Raw genomic sequence first — 17,893 nt, 5'->3', positions numbered from 1 at the left:
GCAGCAATCATAAGGATACTCACTGGGTTTGAGAGAAAAATGGAAGACATGGAGATACTTACCACATAGATTAAAGAGCTGAAAAAGTAGCAGTCAGAAGTAAAGAATGCAACTACGGAGATTGTAAACCGGTTTGATGCAATGCACAAGAGGCTAGAAGAAGGAGAGAAATGAATTAGAGATATAGAAGACAAAAATAATGGAAAATAAGCTGAACAAAATAGAGACAGAAGAATCATGCAACATGAGAAAAGACTTAGGAACTTAGTGACTTCATTTGTATTATAGGAGTACCAGAAGAAGAGAGAGACAAGGGTTTAGAAAATATATTTGAAGAAATAATGGCAGAAAATTTTCCTAATCTGGGAAAGGAAACAGATAACCAAATTCAGTAGGCACAGAGAACTGCCATCAAGAACAAGACATATTATGATTCAATTTGTAAAAAGTAGTGATAAAGAAAAATTCTTAAAAGCAGCAAGACAAAAGAAGTCCTTAACTTACAAGGGAAGACTGGTAAGTCTGGCTGGAGATTTCTCAATAGAAGCCTGGCAAGTGAGAAGGAATACCATAATATATTCAAAGTGCTAAATGGAAAATATCTACAGTCAAGAATATTCTATCCAGCAAGGCTAACACTCAAATAGAATGAGAGATAAAGAATTTCCCAAAGAACAACTAAAGGAGTTTGTGACCACTAAACCAGCTCTGCAATAAATTTTAAGGGGAGTCTGTGAATGGAGAAGAAAAACCAAAAGTGACAAAGACAAGAGGATCAGAGAAAATCTCCAGAAACAATGATAAAACAAGTAATAAAATGGTACTAAATAGGAGCACCTTGGGGCTTCAGTCAGTTAAGCATCTGCCTTTGCTCACGTCAGGATCTCAGGGTCCTGGGATAGAGCCCTGTGTCAGGCTCCCTGCTCAGCAGTGAGTCTGCTTCTCCCCCTGCCCCTCACCCCCACTAGTGCTCTCTCTTCTTCTGTCTCTCAAACAAATAAATATTTTTTAAAAAGTCACTAAATACACATCTATCAATAATTATTCAGAATGTAAGTGGACTAAATGCTCCAATCAAAAGATATAGGGTGTCAGAATGGATAAAATAATAAAACCCATCTAAATGTTGCCTACAGGAGATTCATTTTTGACCTAAAGACACATTCAAATTTAAAGTGAGGGATGGAAATGTATGTCATGCAAATGGATATCAAAAGAAAACAAAAGTAGCAATACTTATAAGGGACAAGCTAGGCTTTAACACAGACTGTAACAAGAGATGAAGAGGGTATTACATCAAAATAAAGGGGACAATTCAACAAGAAGATCTAACAATTTTAAGTATTTATGTACCCAACATGGAACACCATATATATAAAACAATTAAAAACAAACATAAAGGAACTAATTTCTGACAATACAACAATAGTAGAGGTCCTTAACACACATTTACATCAATGAACATATCATCTAATAGAAAATAAACAAGGAAACAAGGAGTTTGAAAGACACAATTGACTAGATGAATTAAACAGATATATTCATTATGTTCCATCCTAAAACACCAAAATACACGTTTTTTTCCAAGTGCATACAGGACATTCTCCAGAACAGATGACATATTAAGTTACTCATCAGGCCTCAACAAATACAAAACAAAAACAAAAACAAAAGCAAACAAACAAAAAACAAAACAAAAACAAAATACCGCAATAATATGCATATTTTCAGACCACAACACCGTGAAACTTGAAGTCAACCACAAGAAACAAATTTGAAATGACTGCAAATATATGAAAGTTTAACATGTTAATAAACAATGAATGAGTCAATGAGGAAGCCAAAGAAGAAATTTTTAAAAATACATGGAAATAACTGAAAATGAAAACACAATGGTCCCAAACCTTTGGGATGTAGCAAAAACAGTCTTAAGAGTGAAGTATATAGCAATACAGGCTCATTTCAAGGAACAAGGAAAATCTCATAAACAGTCTAACCTTACACCTAAAGAATCTAATAAAAGAACAACAAATGAAGCCTAAAGTCAGCAGAAAGAAGGAAATAAAGAGTAGAGGAGAAATAAATGATATAGAAACTAAACAATAATAATAACAATAACAATAATAGAACAGATCAATGAAACCTAGAATTTGTTCCTTGAAAAATTAATAAAATTGAAAAACCTTTCTCCATTATCAAAAAGAAAAGAGAAAGGAACCAAATAAATAAAATCACAAATGAGAGAGGAGACATGACAACCAACACCACAGAAATACAAATAATAATAATAGGATATTATGAAAAATTATATGTGAACAAACTGGACAACTTAGAAGAAATGAATGAATCCTTAGAAACATTTAAACTACCAAAACTGCAATAGGAAGAAGAAATAGAAAACTTTAAGAAATTGATAAGCAGAAAAGAAACAATCAATAATTTAAAAACTCCCAAGAAACAAAAGTCTAGGTCCAGATGTCTTCACAGGCAAATTCTAGGTAAATATAAAACACAAATATATATGTATCTTTCTTATAATTCATTTTTTCTATCTGATTTTGAAAAGCAACTACATAAAGCAATAATTATAAATTAAATTGATGATACATAATGCATAAAGATATGATTTACCACAATAACAGTAAAACAAAAAGGGTGGAGTTATGTAGGACCCAAATTTTTGTACACTATTGAGATAAAATTGCTGTTAATATAAACCAAGTTTTTATAAATTAACATGTTAGTTGTAATTCCCATTGAAAGAACCAAGAATATAAGCTAAGATTATATAATATGATAACAAAAAAAAGAACAGAAATGGCACCTTAGGCAATATTAGTTTCATGCAATGAGGGCATAAATAGAGGCATTGGTGGGAGAAATAATATACAGTGAAGAAAAAACAAAATTGCAGAAAGTCTACTTTGTTAGTATAACATTAAATGTAGACGATTAAACTGTTCAATAAAAGGCAAATTGGAAAAAGGATTAAGAAAAATATGATCCAGTTACATATTTTCAATCAGAGATTCACTTTAGCTTTAGGGATGTAAATTGGAAATAAAGCACCATGTGAACAATAAGCAAAGGAGAGCTAGAGTGGTCATACTAATATCACAAAGTATACTTTAAGTTAAAAGTTGTTACAAAAGATTAAAAAAATTATATAATGAAAAAGCATCAGTCCATAGATAAAATATAGCATTTATAAATATATATGTATCTAACAGTAAAGCCCTAAAACACATCAAAGAGAAACTGACATAATTAAAGGGAGAAAAAAAAAAACCAGCATAACAACAGTAGTCGGAGATTTCAATGCCCCACTTTCAATATATAGGTAAAACAACTAGATTTAATATTAATAAAGAAATTGAAGATATTTGGGTGCCCAGGTAGCTTAGCCTTTGGGTGGCTGCCTTCATCTCAGGTCATGATCCTTGAGTCTTGGGTTAGAGTGACGCATTGGCCTCCCTGCTCGGGGAGGAGTCTTCTCCCTCTGACTCTTACCCCACTTGTCTTCTCTCTCTCTTTCTCCCTCTCAAATAAATAAATAAAATATCTTAAAAAAAAAAAAAGGAAATAGAAGACTTTATTAATCAACTATACTAATAGACATCTATGGAACACTCCACCCAACAATAGCAGAATATACATTTCAAGATAGATAATATGTTAGAACACATCTTAATAAATCAAAAAAATAACATCTTAAAAAGCATTTCATTTTATCATACTGAAAGGAAATTAAAAATCAATATAAAAATAAAATTTGGGAAACTTACAAATATGTAGAATTAAACAACACACTTATAAACAACCCATGGGTCAAAGAAGAAATACAAGAAGTTAGGAAATACTTTGATATGAACAAAAATTAAAATGCAAAGCACTGAAATGTATGGTATGCAGCAAAAGCATAGCCAAGAGAAATTTATAGCGATAAACATCTACATTAAAAAGGAAAAAAGTAAGATCTCAAACCAGTACCCTAAATGTCACCCTAAGACACTGTGGGGGAAAAAAAAGAACAAATAAACGTAAAGCAAACAGGAAGAAGGAAATAATAAAGATTAAAGTGGAGAGACAATAGAATAGAAAATAGAGAAAATAATAGAAACAGAAGCTGGTTTTCTGAAGATTAGCAGAAGTGACAAACATTCAGCAAAAAAGAGAGGACTCAAAAACACTAAAATCAGGAAAGGAGGAGGAGACATTACTAAAGCTTTACAGAATAGAAAGGAATAGAATAGAATACAGAATAGAAAGGAATAGAATAGAATACAGAATAGAAAGGAATACTATAAACAAATGCTGATAAAGTAGATCAACTCAATGAAGTGAACAAATTCTTAGAAACACTGAAGTGACTCAGGAAGAAATAGAAAATATCAATATACCTATAATAATAGATTGAGTTAGTATTAAAAAAAAAACTATTAAAAAAAAACAACCCAGATGGTTTTGCTAGTGAATTCTACCAAAGTTTTAAAGCAAAAAATTAATACCAATCTTTCACAAAAACAGGAGGAACACTTTTGAACTCAATCTATGAAGCCAGATACCAAAGGCAGAGAAAGACATCACCAGAAAACTACAGACCAATAGTTCTTATGAATACAGATGCAAAAATCATCAACAAAACACTAGTAAACTTAATCCCGCAGAATATTAAAAGGATTCTACACAATAACAAAGTGGGATTTACCCTAGAATGCAGAATTGGTTCAGCATACAAAAACCAATCAATATAATATACCATATTAAGAGAATGAAGAGAAAAAAATACAATACCATCTCAAAGGATGTAAGAACATTTTTGACAAAATCCACTGTCTTCTCTTAATTGAAACAAAACATTTAACACACTAGGTATAGAGGCAATGTTTCAAACTATTGAAGACCCTTTATGAAAACAACACCATATTAAATGATGAGAAGTCTCAAATCTTTCCTCTAAGTCCAGGAACAAAAAGTATATCCACCCTCACCACTTCTATTCAGCAATGCACTGGAGATCTTTACAGTGACAAGAAAAAATTGTGCATGTATTCAAGTGAGTAAATGAATAACCACAACTGAAATATGTTTTGCCATCTTTAAGGTCCAGAGTCCAGAGTCGCCTTGTTTCTGAAATAAGTCCATATTCCACCTAGCTACGGAGAGCAGGATCAAGATACATTCATGTTACTGATGCATGTAACTGAGGCTTCTGTCTGACCCAGGATATTGCCCTGAGTGGTATAATCACTCGTCTCTGTGCTTGTGTGAGGAACCCAGAGACATTTTAGAATTCTGCCAAGACAACTCAGAACGAGTGACCAGCCTGAAAAGGACTCCTTCCTGAAATGGTGACTCAGCAAATAGCTCAATATACGAATGCAAGTGTGAATGAAGAGACATGTAAAAGTAAGTTTTACTTTTGTTATTTCTATTATTTGGTGTGTGTGTGTGTGTGTGTGTGTGTGTGCACGACCTCATGTCCAATGTTCCTAAGAAAAGTATTTGAGCCACAAAGAGCAGACACCAGGGTATTAGAGTTTAGGTCTGTTATTCTCTCAGGTCTGGTCAACCTGACTTCTCATTTCTTCTCATTCCCTAATTAAAATTGTTCCACAGTTCTCAGTTCAATAACCTCTCTCATTAGATATTCCTTTCTTTCCATCTGATTCTTTTCTCATTTTTGCCCACACAGTCTAATTTTGGAAAGTCTCTCGGCCCCTATATTTTTCCTCTTCTATTAGTAATGTTCCTGGGTCAGATGCTTTCTGTGTAGTTTAAATTTTTTTCCACTCTCTACTCCCACAATCCCAAGTCCTAGTTTACTCCAGTCCATTCTTTTTTGTATGTCACTAGAATAGCATTTATTTCTAAACTATGTCCAGGAATTGGCATTTAATATGTATCATATTTACGTTCTAAAGTTTGAGAAAGATGACCTAATAGAATTAAAAACCAAAACTTTCTTACTGGCCACTCTGTGTAATAATGAAATAAAAGCTTTTTTAATGGAACACATTGCTGTGGAATTCTAAAAAGCTATTAATATTCATGGTGAATACGTTTTAATGTGCACCAACTGGGGCTTTTTGAATTAGAGAAGAGATCCAACTTATACTGACAATAGTTCTGATTCACAGTAAGTTCTTTAAAAATCAATGTATAATAAGACTACGAGTAAGTGAGTAACTACATAATCAACTATCCAGATACAGAATGGAAAAATTCATTCAAGTATCTTTCAAGTTATACTTGCATAGAATTTATATTATGCTCTAAAAATGCTTCATGCAATAATATGGAATTGGACCACTTTGGTGTTAACTTTAAAATTTTATTTGCTTTGTAAGATTTAAAACAAAACAAAACAAAACACTGTTTCCTTTTTTCCTCTATAAGTTGTGTGAAACATAGTGGTGTAAAGTTTCTCCTATGTTTTATTGTTTTATATATAAGACCATATCTTACACAAAAGCATTTTTGCTACTATTGACTAATATATTTAGAACCTTAGGCAAATATAACAGGATTGGATATATAATTTGTCACATTCTCCTCCTCAATGATAATTCCATATCACTTTTGAAATTTAAGACAAAATCTTGCTAGATCTTGCCCTTTTTATGTCTGAGTAATAGAGAATAGATGGATAACCCATTTTTTTTCCATTCATCTATTCATGAACACTTGGGTTGCTTCCATATCTAGGCTATTGTAAATAACGCTGCAATAAACATAGGGCTGCATATATCTTTTCTAATTACTGTTTTCATTTTTCTTGTGGAAATATCCCATAAAATTACTGGATGATAGGGTAGTTATATTTTTCGTTTTTTGAGGAACATCCATACTGTTTTACAGAGGCTACAGCAATTTATATTCTCATCAACAGTGCACAAGGATGCTTCTTTTTCCATATCGTTGTCAACATTTGTTATTTCTTTTCATTTTTATTTTAGCCATTCTAACAGGTGTAGGTGATATCTCCATATGGTTTTGACTGGCATTTCCATGATGATTAGTCTTCTAAAGAGCATCTCAACATGCATCCGTTGGCCATCCCGATGTCTTCTTCAGCAAAATGTTTAGATCCTCTGAACATTTTTTATTGATTTTTTTTTGGGGGGGATTGGTGTTAAGTTGTAGAAGTTCTTTTTTCTTTTAACTTATTTTGCTTAAATTCAAGTAGGTAACATATAATGTATCATTAGTTTCAGATGTAACTTTCAGTAATTCATAAATTGGTTATAAATTCTTTGTATATTTTGGACATTAGCTACATCATTATTAGCAATGTCTTCTCCCCCTCAATAGGTTGCCTTTTTGGTTTTGAAAATATTTGTATTAAGCTTTTCATTTTAATTCCAATGTAGTTAATATACAGTGTTATACTAGTTTCAGGTGTACAATGTAGTGATTTAATAATTGTATCCTTATCTCAGTGCTCATTGTGATAGGTGTATTCTAACCCCCATTACCTAACTCACTTATCCCCCCATGAAACTCTCTCTGGTCACCATATGTTATTTCTCTATTGTTATTTTTTGGTTTGTCTCTCCTTTTTCTTGTTTGCTTCTTAAATTCCACATATTAGTGAAATATTATGGTATTTGTCTTTCTTTGAATGACTTACTTCATTTAGCTTATACTCTTCTACCTCTATTCACATTGTTGCAAATGGCAAGAGTTCATTCTTTTTTATGGCTAAATAGTATTTCCGTGTGTGTGTGTGTGTGTGTGTGTGTGTGAGAGAGATTCCCTTGTATGTGTAGTCCCAATAGTTTATTTTTGTTTTCATTCTTCTTGCTTCAGGAGATCTATCCAAAAAACTGTTGTGACCAATGTCAGAGAATTTCTGCCTGTGCCAACTTCTACAATTTTTATGGTTTCTTTTCTCACGTTTAGGTCCTTAATCCATTTTGAGTTTATTTTTGTGTATGGTGTAAGAAGTGGTCCTGTATCATTCTTTTGCATATAGCTGTCCAGTTTTCCCAAAACAATTTGTTGAAGAGATTGCCTTTTTCCCACTGGATACTGTTTCCTGCTTTGTCAGTTAATTGGCCATATAATTCTGGGTTTATTTCTCTATTTTCTATTCTATTCTAATGATCTATGTGTCTATTTTTATGCTAGTACCATTGTGTTTTGATTATTACAGCTGTGTAGTGTAGCTTGAAATCTGGGATTATGATACTTTTGGTTTTCTTCTTTCTCAAGATTGCTTTGGCTCTTGAGTGCCTTTTGTGGCTCTGCACAAATTTTAGGATTACTCTATTCTGTGAAAAATGTTGTTGGTATTTTTATATGGATTTCAAGAATTTGTAGATTCCTTTAGGTACTATAGATATTCTGACAATATTAATTTTTCCAATTCATGAAATATTTTTTTCCATTGGTATCATCTTTAATTTTTTCATCAGTGATCTATAGTTTTTGGAGTATAGGTTTTTTATTTCCTTTATTAAATTTATCCCTAGGTATTTTATTATTTACTTTCAACTGTAAATGGGATGGTTTTCTTTATTTCTTTTTTCTGCTACTTATTTTTAGTATATAGAAATGCAACAGAATTCTGCACCTTGTTTTTGTATCCTGTGATGTTACTGAATTAACTAAATAATCACTGTAGTTTTATAATGGAGTCTTCAGGGTTCTCTCTATATAATATTAAGTGATCTGCAATTGGTGAAAGTTTTACTTCTTCCTTATCAATTTGGATGCCTTTTATTTCTTTTTCTTGATTGATTACTATGCTTAGGACTTCCAGTACCATGTTGAATAAAAATAGTGAGAGTGGACCTCCTTGTTCTACTTGATCTTAGAAGAAAAAAGCTCTCAGTTTTTCACCACTGAGTATGATGACAGCTGTTAGTTTTTCATATATGGCCTTTATTATGTTGAGGTATGTTCCCTTTGCACTTACTTTCTTGAGAGATTTTGTCATGAGTGGATAATGTACTTTGTCCAATGCTTTATCTTACATCTTTTGAGATGATCATATGACTTTTATTCTTTGTCTAGTTAATTTGATGTATCATGTTGATTTATTTGCAAATGTTGAATCACCCTTGCATTAATGGAGCAAATCCCACTTAATCATGGTGAATAATTATTTTAACATATTATTGGATTCAGTTTGCTCTGAGTTTGTTGAGAATTTTTGTTTCCATGTTCATTAGAGATATGGGCTTCTAGTTTTCTTTTTATGTAGTGTCTTTCTGGTTTTAATATCAGAGTAGTGCTTTTCTTGTAAGATCAATTTGGAAGGTTTCCTTCCTCTTTTATCTTTTGGAATAGTTTGAGAAGAAAAGCTATTCACTCTTTTATAAATGTTCAGTAGATTTAATCTGTGAGGTCGTCTAGTCCTTGACTTGATTACTGATTCAATTTCATTGCTAGTAATTAGTCTGTTCAAATTTTTAAAATTTATTCTGGATTTAGTTTTGGAAGTTTCTAAGTTTCTAGTAATTTATCCATTTCTTCTAGCTTGTCCATTTTTTTGAATATTAGTTTTCATAACATTATCTTATAATATTTGTTATTCTTTGTTATTCTGTGGTGTTTTATTGTTTTCAGACTACAGATCTTTTATGTTTTTGGCTAGGTTTATCCCTACATATCGTACGGTTTTGATGTAAGTGGGATTAATTCCTGATATCTCTTTCTGCTATTTTATTATTAGTGTATAGAAATGAAATAAGTTCTTTACTTTGATTTTGTATCCTAATTTTCCTGAATTTATCTATCGGGTCTAGCAACTTTTTGGTGGAATCTTTTGGGTATTGTATTTGGAATACCATGTCATCTGCAAACAGTGAAAGTTTGGTTTCTTCTTTGCCAGTTTAGATGTCTTTTATTTCTTTTTGTTGTCTGATTGCTCAGTCTAGGATTTCCAGTACTACGTTAAATAATGGTGGTGAGAATGGACATCCCTGTCTTTTTCCTAATTGTGGAGAAAACGCTCTCAGTTTTTTCTCCATTAAGGATGATATTAGCTGTAGGTTTTTCATATAGTGCCTTATTTTTATGAGGTATATTCCTTCCATCCCTGCTTTATTGAGGGTTTTTATCATGAATGAATGTTGTACTTTGTGAAGTGGTTTTTGTCTATCTATTGAGAGGATCATGTAGTTCTTTTTTTTTTAATTAATTGTGACATATCACAGTGATTGATTTGCAAGTGTTGAACCACCCTCACAGTCCAAAAATAAATCTCACTTGATTGAGGTGAATGATTTTTTCAACATATTGTTGGATTCATTTTGCTGATATTTTGTTGAAAATTCTTGCATCTATGCTCATCAGGGATGTTGACCTATATTCTCCCTTTTAGTGGAGTTTTTCTGGTTTTGGTATCAGGGTAATACTAACCTTGTAGAATGAATTTGGAAGTTCTCCTTCCATTTCTATTTTTTGGGACAGTGAGAAGAACAGATATTAACTCTTTTTGGGGGGAAGATTTCATTTATTTATTTGACACAGGGAGAGATCACAAGTAGGCGAGCAGCAGGTAGAGAGAGAGGAGGAAGCAGGCTTCCTGTTGAGTAGAGAATCTGATGTGGGGCTCAATCCCAGGACTCTGAGATCATGACCTGAACCAAAGGCAGAGGCTTAACCCACTGAGCCACCCAGGCAACCCCAGGTATTAACTCTTTTTTAAATGCTTGGTATAATACATCGGGGAAGCAATCTGGCCCTGGACTTTTGTTTGTTAGGAGATTTTTGATGAATGATTAAATTTCTTTGCTGGTTATCAGTCTATGTGAGTTTTCTATTTCTGCTTCAGTTTTGGTAATTTATATGTTTCTAAGAATATACCTATTTCTTCTAGGTTGTTGAACTTGTTAGTATGTAGTTTTTCATAAAATTCTCTTACATTTGTACTTCTGTGCTGTTGGTTATTATTTCTTCTCTCTCCTTTGTGATTTTATTTATTTGGGTCCATTCTCTCTTATTTTTGATAAGTGATCAATTTTATTAGTTTTTCAACAAACCAGCTCATGGATCTGTTCTATAGTTCTTTGTTTGTTTTAGTTTCTATATTCTGCTCCAATCTTTATTATTTCCTTTCTTCTGCTGACTTGAAGCTTTGTTTTTCATTCTTTGTCTCGCTCCTTTAGGTGAAAGGATAAGATGCTTATTTGAGATTTTTCTTGCTTCTTGAAGTAGGCTTGTATTGCTATACACTTCCTTCTTAGGTTAGCTTTTGCTGCATCCCAAAAGTTTTGGACCATCTTGTTTTTATTTTGAATTGTTTCTACGTATATTTAAAAGTTTTTTCTTTGATTTTTCTGGATGGCACATGTATTGTTTAGTAGCAGGTTGTTTAACTCTGTGTATTTGTGGTTTTCCAGATTTTTCTTGTGGTTCACTTCAAGTTTCAGAATATTGTGATGAAAAATATGCATGGTATGACCTCAATCTTTTTGTACTTGTTGGGGGCTACCCTGTGACCAAGGATGTGATCTGATGTGGAGAAAGTCCCATGTGTACTTGAAAAGAATGTGTTTTCTGCTCTTAGGATCAAATATTTTGAATATATATGTTAAGTCCATCTGGTCCAATGTGTTTTTCAAAGCTATTGTTTTATTGTTGATTTTTAAAAATTTTCTTTTAAAGATTTTATTTATTTATTTGTTAGAGAGAGAGGGCACACAAGCAAGGGAAGTGGCAGGCAGAGGGTGAGGGAGAAGCAGGCTCCCCATTGAGCACAGAGCCCGAAGAAGGACTCTATCCCAGGACCCTGGGATCATGACCTGAGCCAAAGGCAGAATCTTAACTGACTGAATCACCCAGACATCTCTTTTGTTGATTTTCTGCCCAGACAATCTGTCCATTGATGTATGTGGGGTGTTAAAGTTAAAGCTGAATGAGAAAATTACATACCCAAGTATACTTTATCCAGCAAGGCTGTCACTCAGAACAGAAGGAGTATACTTGGCTACGGAATTTTCTCATTCAGCACTTTGAATATATCATGCCATTCCCTTATGGTTGGAAAGTGTCTGCTGAAAAACTTCCTGCTAGTCTTATGGATTTTCCCTTCTATGTTACTTCTTCTTTTGTCTTGCTGCTTAAAATTGTTTTATTTCTTTATCACTATATTTTGCCAGTTTAATGACAATATGTGTTGGTGTTGGTCTGCTTTTGTTGAATTTGATGGGGGTACCCTCTGACTCTTTAATCTGGATGTTTGTTTCTTTCCACAGATTAGGGAAATTTCCAGTTATTATTTCTTCAAATAAATGTTCTCCTTTTTCTCTCTCTTCTTCTTTATTATATTATGGAGCTTCTATATTATAAATGTTATTATGTTTGATGGAGTTACTGAATTCCCTAAGTCTATTCTCCTTTTCCATAACTCTTCTTTGTCTCTTTTGTTCATTCACTATTTTCCATTATTTTGTCCTCCAGGTCGCTAATTTGTTCCTCTGTGTTCCAGCCTTGTGTTCATTGCATCAAATCTGCTTCCAATATTATTTACTGCACTCTTCAATTCTGATCAACTCTTTTTTACCTTTTATATCTGTGGTAAGCATCCCTTATTGTCTTTTTTATCCTTTTCTCAACCCCAATGAGTATACTTATGATTGTTGCTTTAAATTCTAAATTGGGTGTGTAACTTAAATCTGTTTTTCTCCAGATCTCTGGCTATGGCCTTGTCTTGTTCTTTCATTTGGCAAAACTTCCTCCATCTTTGCAGATCGTCTAAGTCTCTGCCTTCTTACTCTGTGTTAGAAATTATGTCTCCTGCTCCTGAAAATAGTGACCTTATGAAGAAGAGGTCATGTAGTTTCCAGGGTCTTGTACTTAAAGGAATGTCTCTTATGTGTGCTGTGTGCTCTGCTGTTGTGTTTTGGTTGACTGTCTTTCAGGCTAGTCATCTCCAGAAGCTTTCCTTGCCTGCTGTGGGCAGTGTTCTGTTCCTGGCCTGAATGTGGCAAGTTTTAAGTAGGCATGCTCTGGTTTTGTTGTGACATGAAAATTGATACCATTTCCACCAGAATTGAGGCCCCGCAGAACTCTCTGGTTGAGAAACATGATGGAGGTGGTAGTTTGTGCTGGTCTTCAGAGGTAGAGAGTCACCACACTGGGACTGAGACAAGCTTGACTGAGAAGGGCAGTCCTGCCAGAGTACAAGGAGATGGGTTTTGGTGAACAAGTTAAGCATTTAAGCAGATCCAAGTCCAGCACTTTGCTGCTTTCTGCAAGTGGCTCTGTGTTTACCCTGAGGTGTAGGGGAGGGACACAGTGACAGCCAGTTTCTTTGTTCTCAGAGATTGTCTCAGTGAATACTGCCTCTCAGAGATATGCTCCAAGAAGGGTAAATAATCTCCCCACTATGTGCCCCAGGAGTTATTCAGATCACCTTTTACATGCTGTCTGTTCCCTAATTTGCCTGTCTTCTCTCCAGAAACAGGGCAATACCTTCAGTGCTCTATCTTTGCCAAGTCCACCAAACTTTAAAACTCCAGGTTTTAGGTCCCACTGGTTGTAAGAACTAATGAAATTTAGCCTCTTTCATTTGTCAAGTCAAGGGGTTTGGGGAAACTCTCTACTTGTACATTCCACTGTGTGTTTCTTCTTCTTCTTTTTTTCCCCCCCCTTTATCGATGGCCATGGCTCCCTCTCCTCCACAGCACCTGCTATTCATTTCTCACATAAACCACGTCTCTTCACGTAATTTTTCAGTGTGGCTACTTTTTTCCCTTTAGTTAGATCCATCAGTCTTCAGGTTGATTTCTTGGATATGTAGGATTATTTGATAATTATCTAGTTGTGTTTGTGGGATGAGTTGAGCCTATGGTCCTTCCACTCTGCTGCCGTTTTCCCTCCCGAAGTCTTCTACTCTTTTTTCAAGTCCAATTGGTATCTTTATGATCATTGCTTTAAATTATCCATCAGACATGATACTTATATCTGTTTTCCTTAGATCTCTGGCCATGGCCTTATCTTATTCTTTCATTTGGGAGAAATTCCTCCATCTTTTTTATTTTGCCTAAGTCTCTGCCTTCTTCCCTGTGTTAGAAAAGCCAGCTATGCTCCTGAAAATAGTGGTCTTATGAAGAAGAGGTCATGTAATGTCCTGGGCCTGGTGTTTCAGGATTTGTCTCCAGTGTGTGTTGCATATGCTCCACAGTTTTGCTCTGACTGCTCTGTCCTTCAGTCAGTAGTCTTCAGAGGCTCTCTTTGCCTGCAGGAGGCACCATTTTGTCCCTAGCCTGAATGTGGTGAATTTTAGCTAGGTATGTTGTGATCTGTTGGTGAAATTAGACCTGTTACCAATTCCACCAGAACTGAGGCTCTGTGAACTTTTTTGATTGGGAGACATCATGTGGATAAGTGTTGTGCTGTCTTCTAGGGGGAGTGACTTGTTATCCTGGGACTAAGGCCAGCTTGACCTTGAAGGGAAGTTCCACCAGACTGCAGGGGGCATGTGTTTTGGTGTATGCACGTTAAGCAGCCAGTGTTGGCACTGTGCCAGTTCCCACATGTGAACATGTGCTTCTGCTGAGGAATGGGAAAGGGAAATGATGCCAGTAAGTACCTTTATTCTGTGAGAGCTTTCTCTGTGAACTATACCTCTCTGTGACATACTCTGAGAAGAATAAATAATTTCCCCACTGTGTACCCAATGTACTCTTCAGATCACTGTTTCCATGCTGCACGTCCATGGGCTCTTTGCCTTTTTTCCAAGAGCAGGTTCAATGTTTCCAGAGTCTCCTGGAGTCAAGCCTTCTGACATTTAAAACTTCAGGTTAATCCCCTCTGGTTGAAATTTAGCCACTTGGAATGGAAATGTTTCACTTTCTAAGCCAATGGCTATGAGGAAAAATCTGCTTGTTCATTCTCCTCTGTGCTCTTCTCTCTCTTTCATCCTTCTCCACAACCAGAGCTCCTTCCCCTCCATAGCTTTCAGGAACCATTTCCCATCTAAGCCATATCTCTGTGCTTCCTAACTTCTTCAATGTGGTCTCTTCTCTATCTTTAGTTGTGGATCTTGTTCTGCTCAGGCCAGCTTCTGGGGTATTTAAGATGATTTGATAGTTACCTAATTGTGTTCATAGGTGGGAGCAAGCCTAGGGTCCTCCTAGTCTGTCATTATCTTCCCTCTTTGTTGTTTTCTTTAAGAACTGCTATAGTGTCATTGCATAATGAATACATATAATTTGGTAAAAAAAAATAATCCTCACTCCAATATAACTTAAGATGTTTTATTCAAAATCTACTTTGTTCTTCTTTTCTTATTTTATCATGACTGCTATTCCCTGGTAAGAAAACAAAGACAAAATAATCTGTGACTGTGCTTTAATAGTCAAGCTGCTCAAGTGATGTTGTTATAATTGTATCACTGCACTACAAACAGTCTTGATTGCTGCTCCTCATCTTTGTTATTGTTGTGAAAAACAGCTATAGACTATACACCAATAAAAATATAGTAATCTGAAAGGGCATGTGCACCCTGGTGGTTACAGCAGCAATGTCCACAAGAGCCAAACTATGGAAAGAACCTAGATGTCCATCAACAGATGAATGGATAAAGAGGAAGTAGTATATATATACAATGGAATACTCTGCAGCCATCAAAAGAAATGAGGGGCATCTGAGTGGCTCAGTTGGTTAAGCTACTGCCTTAGGCTCAGGTTATGATTCCAGGGTCCTGGGATTGAGTACCGCATCAGACTCCCGCTCAGCAGAGAGCCTGCTTCTCTCTCTCCCTCTGCATGCCACTCTGCTTACTTGTGTTATTTCTCTGTCAAATAAATAAATAAAATCTTTTAAAAAAAGAAATGAAATCTTACCATTTGCAATGAGTTGATGGAACTAGAAGGTATTATGCTGAGTGAAATAAGTCAATCAGAGAAAGACAATTATTATATGGTCTCCCTGATATGAGAAATTTGAGAGGCAAAGTGTGGGGGGCTTAAGGGGTAGGGAAGGAAAAAATGAAACAAGAGTGGATCAGGAGGGAGACAGACCATAAGAGACTCTTAATATCACTAAACAAAATGAGGGTTCCTGGTGGGAGGGGAGTAGGGAGAGGGTGGTTGGGTTATAGACATTGGGGAGGGCATGTGCTATGGTGAATGTTGTGAAGTGTGTAAGCCTGATGATCCACAGACCTGTATCCCTGAAGCTAATAATAAATTATATGTCAATTAAAAAAATATCTTAGTTCTGTTGACATTGAAATTTAAATTTCATATTATTTTTGCATCACGTGTTTTATTTACAATTTTTTCAGTGATTTAAAAATGTGAAATCTATCCTGAAATCCCAAGTTTTCCAAAAATACATGCCAGCCTTGATTTGATTTGTAGACCAAAGTATGTCTATATCAGTTTTGGCTTCATAAAGTATAGCAAAGTGATGAGGAGAGACCTGGAGCTTAACAGAGATTTCCTCATTTACTGTGAGGTGTCCATTCCCAAGAATTCTTCACAACCCATGGGATAAGCATCTCCCTAACCTCTGAGATATTCAGTCCCATTCTGTCTTCCTAGTAGCTTTTGTGATCTGCTGCTGTGGTGTTTAAGAGTAATGGGATCTCTCAGCTTTATCTTTGAAAATTGAAACTTGGCCAAATACCAATAAGTTATCGGAAGTATAGAATAAAACTTCTATGGCAAAAACAGTTGGTCTGGATGTTAATAAGGAAATTCTCTGGCATTCATTTTTCAGAATTCCACCATGAAGATCGAATAATCACCAATGTTCTCCTATACCTAGGATTTTTCTTCATCGTCATTTTTTTTGTGTGGATGGAATATCATAATCATGGTAAGTTAAAAAATATGTAAAGTCCTGGTATCTTAAGGGTTCACTACTCTCACTGATTTTGAGTGGTGATTATAACAGAGCTAAGTGGAATCTGACCTTCTTATTATAAAAACAGAATTAGAGGTGAGAGATGTGACAGTCTCGCTTTATTGCTTACTTCTCACTTTTTCACATGTACTTCTAATAAACATATTTAATAGAGGTTTTGAAAAACTGCAATTCACCAAGTGTATTATTACCCAAACTGTAAAGGTTCTGGAAACATGTCTGTAAAATTAACAGTATCAATAATGTTTAACAGGGAAATCTACAGCACTTGAGTTACTTGTAAAATATTTGATTACTTTGATAATTTGTCAACATTTGATAACTTATCTCAACTGTTAGGATTAGAAATAACTGGTTGAAGCTGTAAAGAGTAATATTTGAGCTCTATATAAAGAAAAAGTTTAAAAATAAGACCTTTCTCCTTATTGAGTATTTTTGCAAAGGAAGTCATGAGTTCACTATCACTGATAGCATTTAATGGAAATCTTAATGGTCATATAAAGGACTTGTTTATCTTAATTAGAGAATAGATTCTTATATTAGAGAATGAATCCTCAGTTAGATGGAAGATCAAAAATAATATATTTTATCATAAGTAATGTGAAAGTGTAAGAATGAAATCCTTAATTCTCAAGTAACATTTATGGGGAAATGTTTTTTTCCCTTATTTTTCATAATTTTTAGCATTCTTCTGTACAAAAAAAATTACCTCCTTAGAAAAATACACTATGCAGTGCCTAGAAATTAAAAAATCCTGAACAGATAGAGATATCCAAATAAATAAACTGGGATTTTTTTTCAGTGTTTATAGATGGCAATAAGAATAAATTATTTTATTAATAAATGAAATCCTATAAAGTATATTTTATTCTGAAAACAAACACACTAGATTTAAATAAATGCTGTTAAATAAAAGCAAGACCAAATTTTAAAAAAATCAATTTAAATAAATATAATATAGTCACCCCAATAATAAAAATATATATTAAAAATATATACTGGTACAAACAGAAGCAAAATTTGAATATATATATATATATATATATATATATATATATATATA

General features: G+C 34.2%; 1 protein-coding gene across 5 annotated transcripts in view; it reads left to right on the top strand.

The window, feature by feature from the left end:
• The first annotated feature begins 5,129 nt into the window (after window positions 1–5,129).
• The window catches only part of LOC132017197 (butyrophilin subfamily 1 member A1-like), a 44,412-nt gene continuing 31,648 nt past the window's right edge, over window positions 5,130–17,893 (top strand). For 3 of the 5 annotated variants that reach the window (XM_059398994.1, XM_059398995.1, XM_059398993.1), the window contains exons 1-2: window positions 5,130–5,409; window positions 16,684–16,782. In XM_059398994.1, coding sequence (XP_059254977.1) covers window positions 5,349–5,409; window positions 16,684–16,782 — 160 coding nt within the window. In that variant the 5' untranslated portion in view covers window positions 5,130–5,348. Of the gene's footprint in view, window positions 5,410–14,362; window positions 14,541–16,683; window positions 16,783–17,893 lie in introns of those variants that run through there. The other 2 variants (XM_059398996.1, XM_059398997.1) reach the window with 2 other exon arrangements.

This window comes from Mustela nigripes, chromosome 5, assembly GCF_022355385.1.
Source record: "Mustela nigripes isolate SB6536 chromosome 5, MUSNIG.SB6536, whole genome shotgun sequence".
NCBI classification, from domain to species: domain Eukaryota; kingdom Metazoa; phylum Chordata; class Mammalia; order Carnivora; family Mustelidae; genus Mustela; species Mustela nigripes.
The sequence above is the reverse complement of the archived record's forward strand: the minus strand, read 5'-3'. Positions and strand labels throughout refer to the sequence as shown.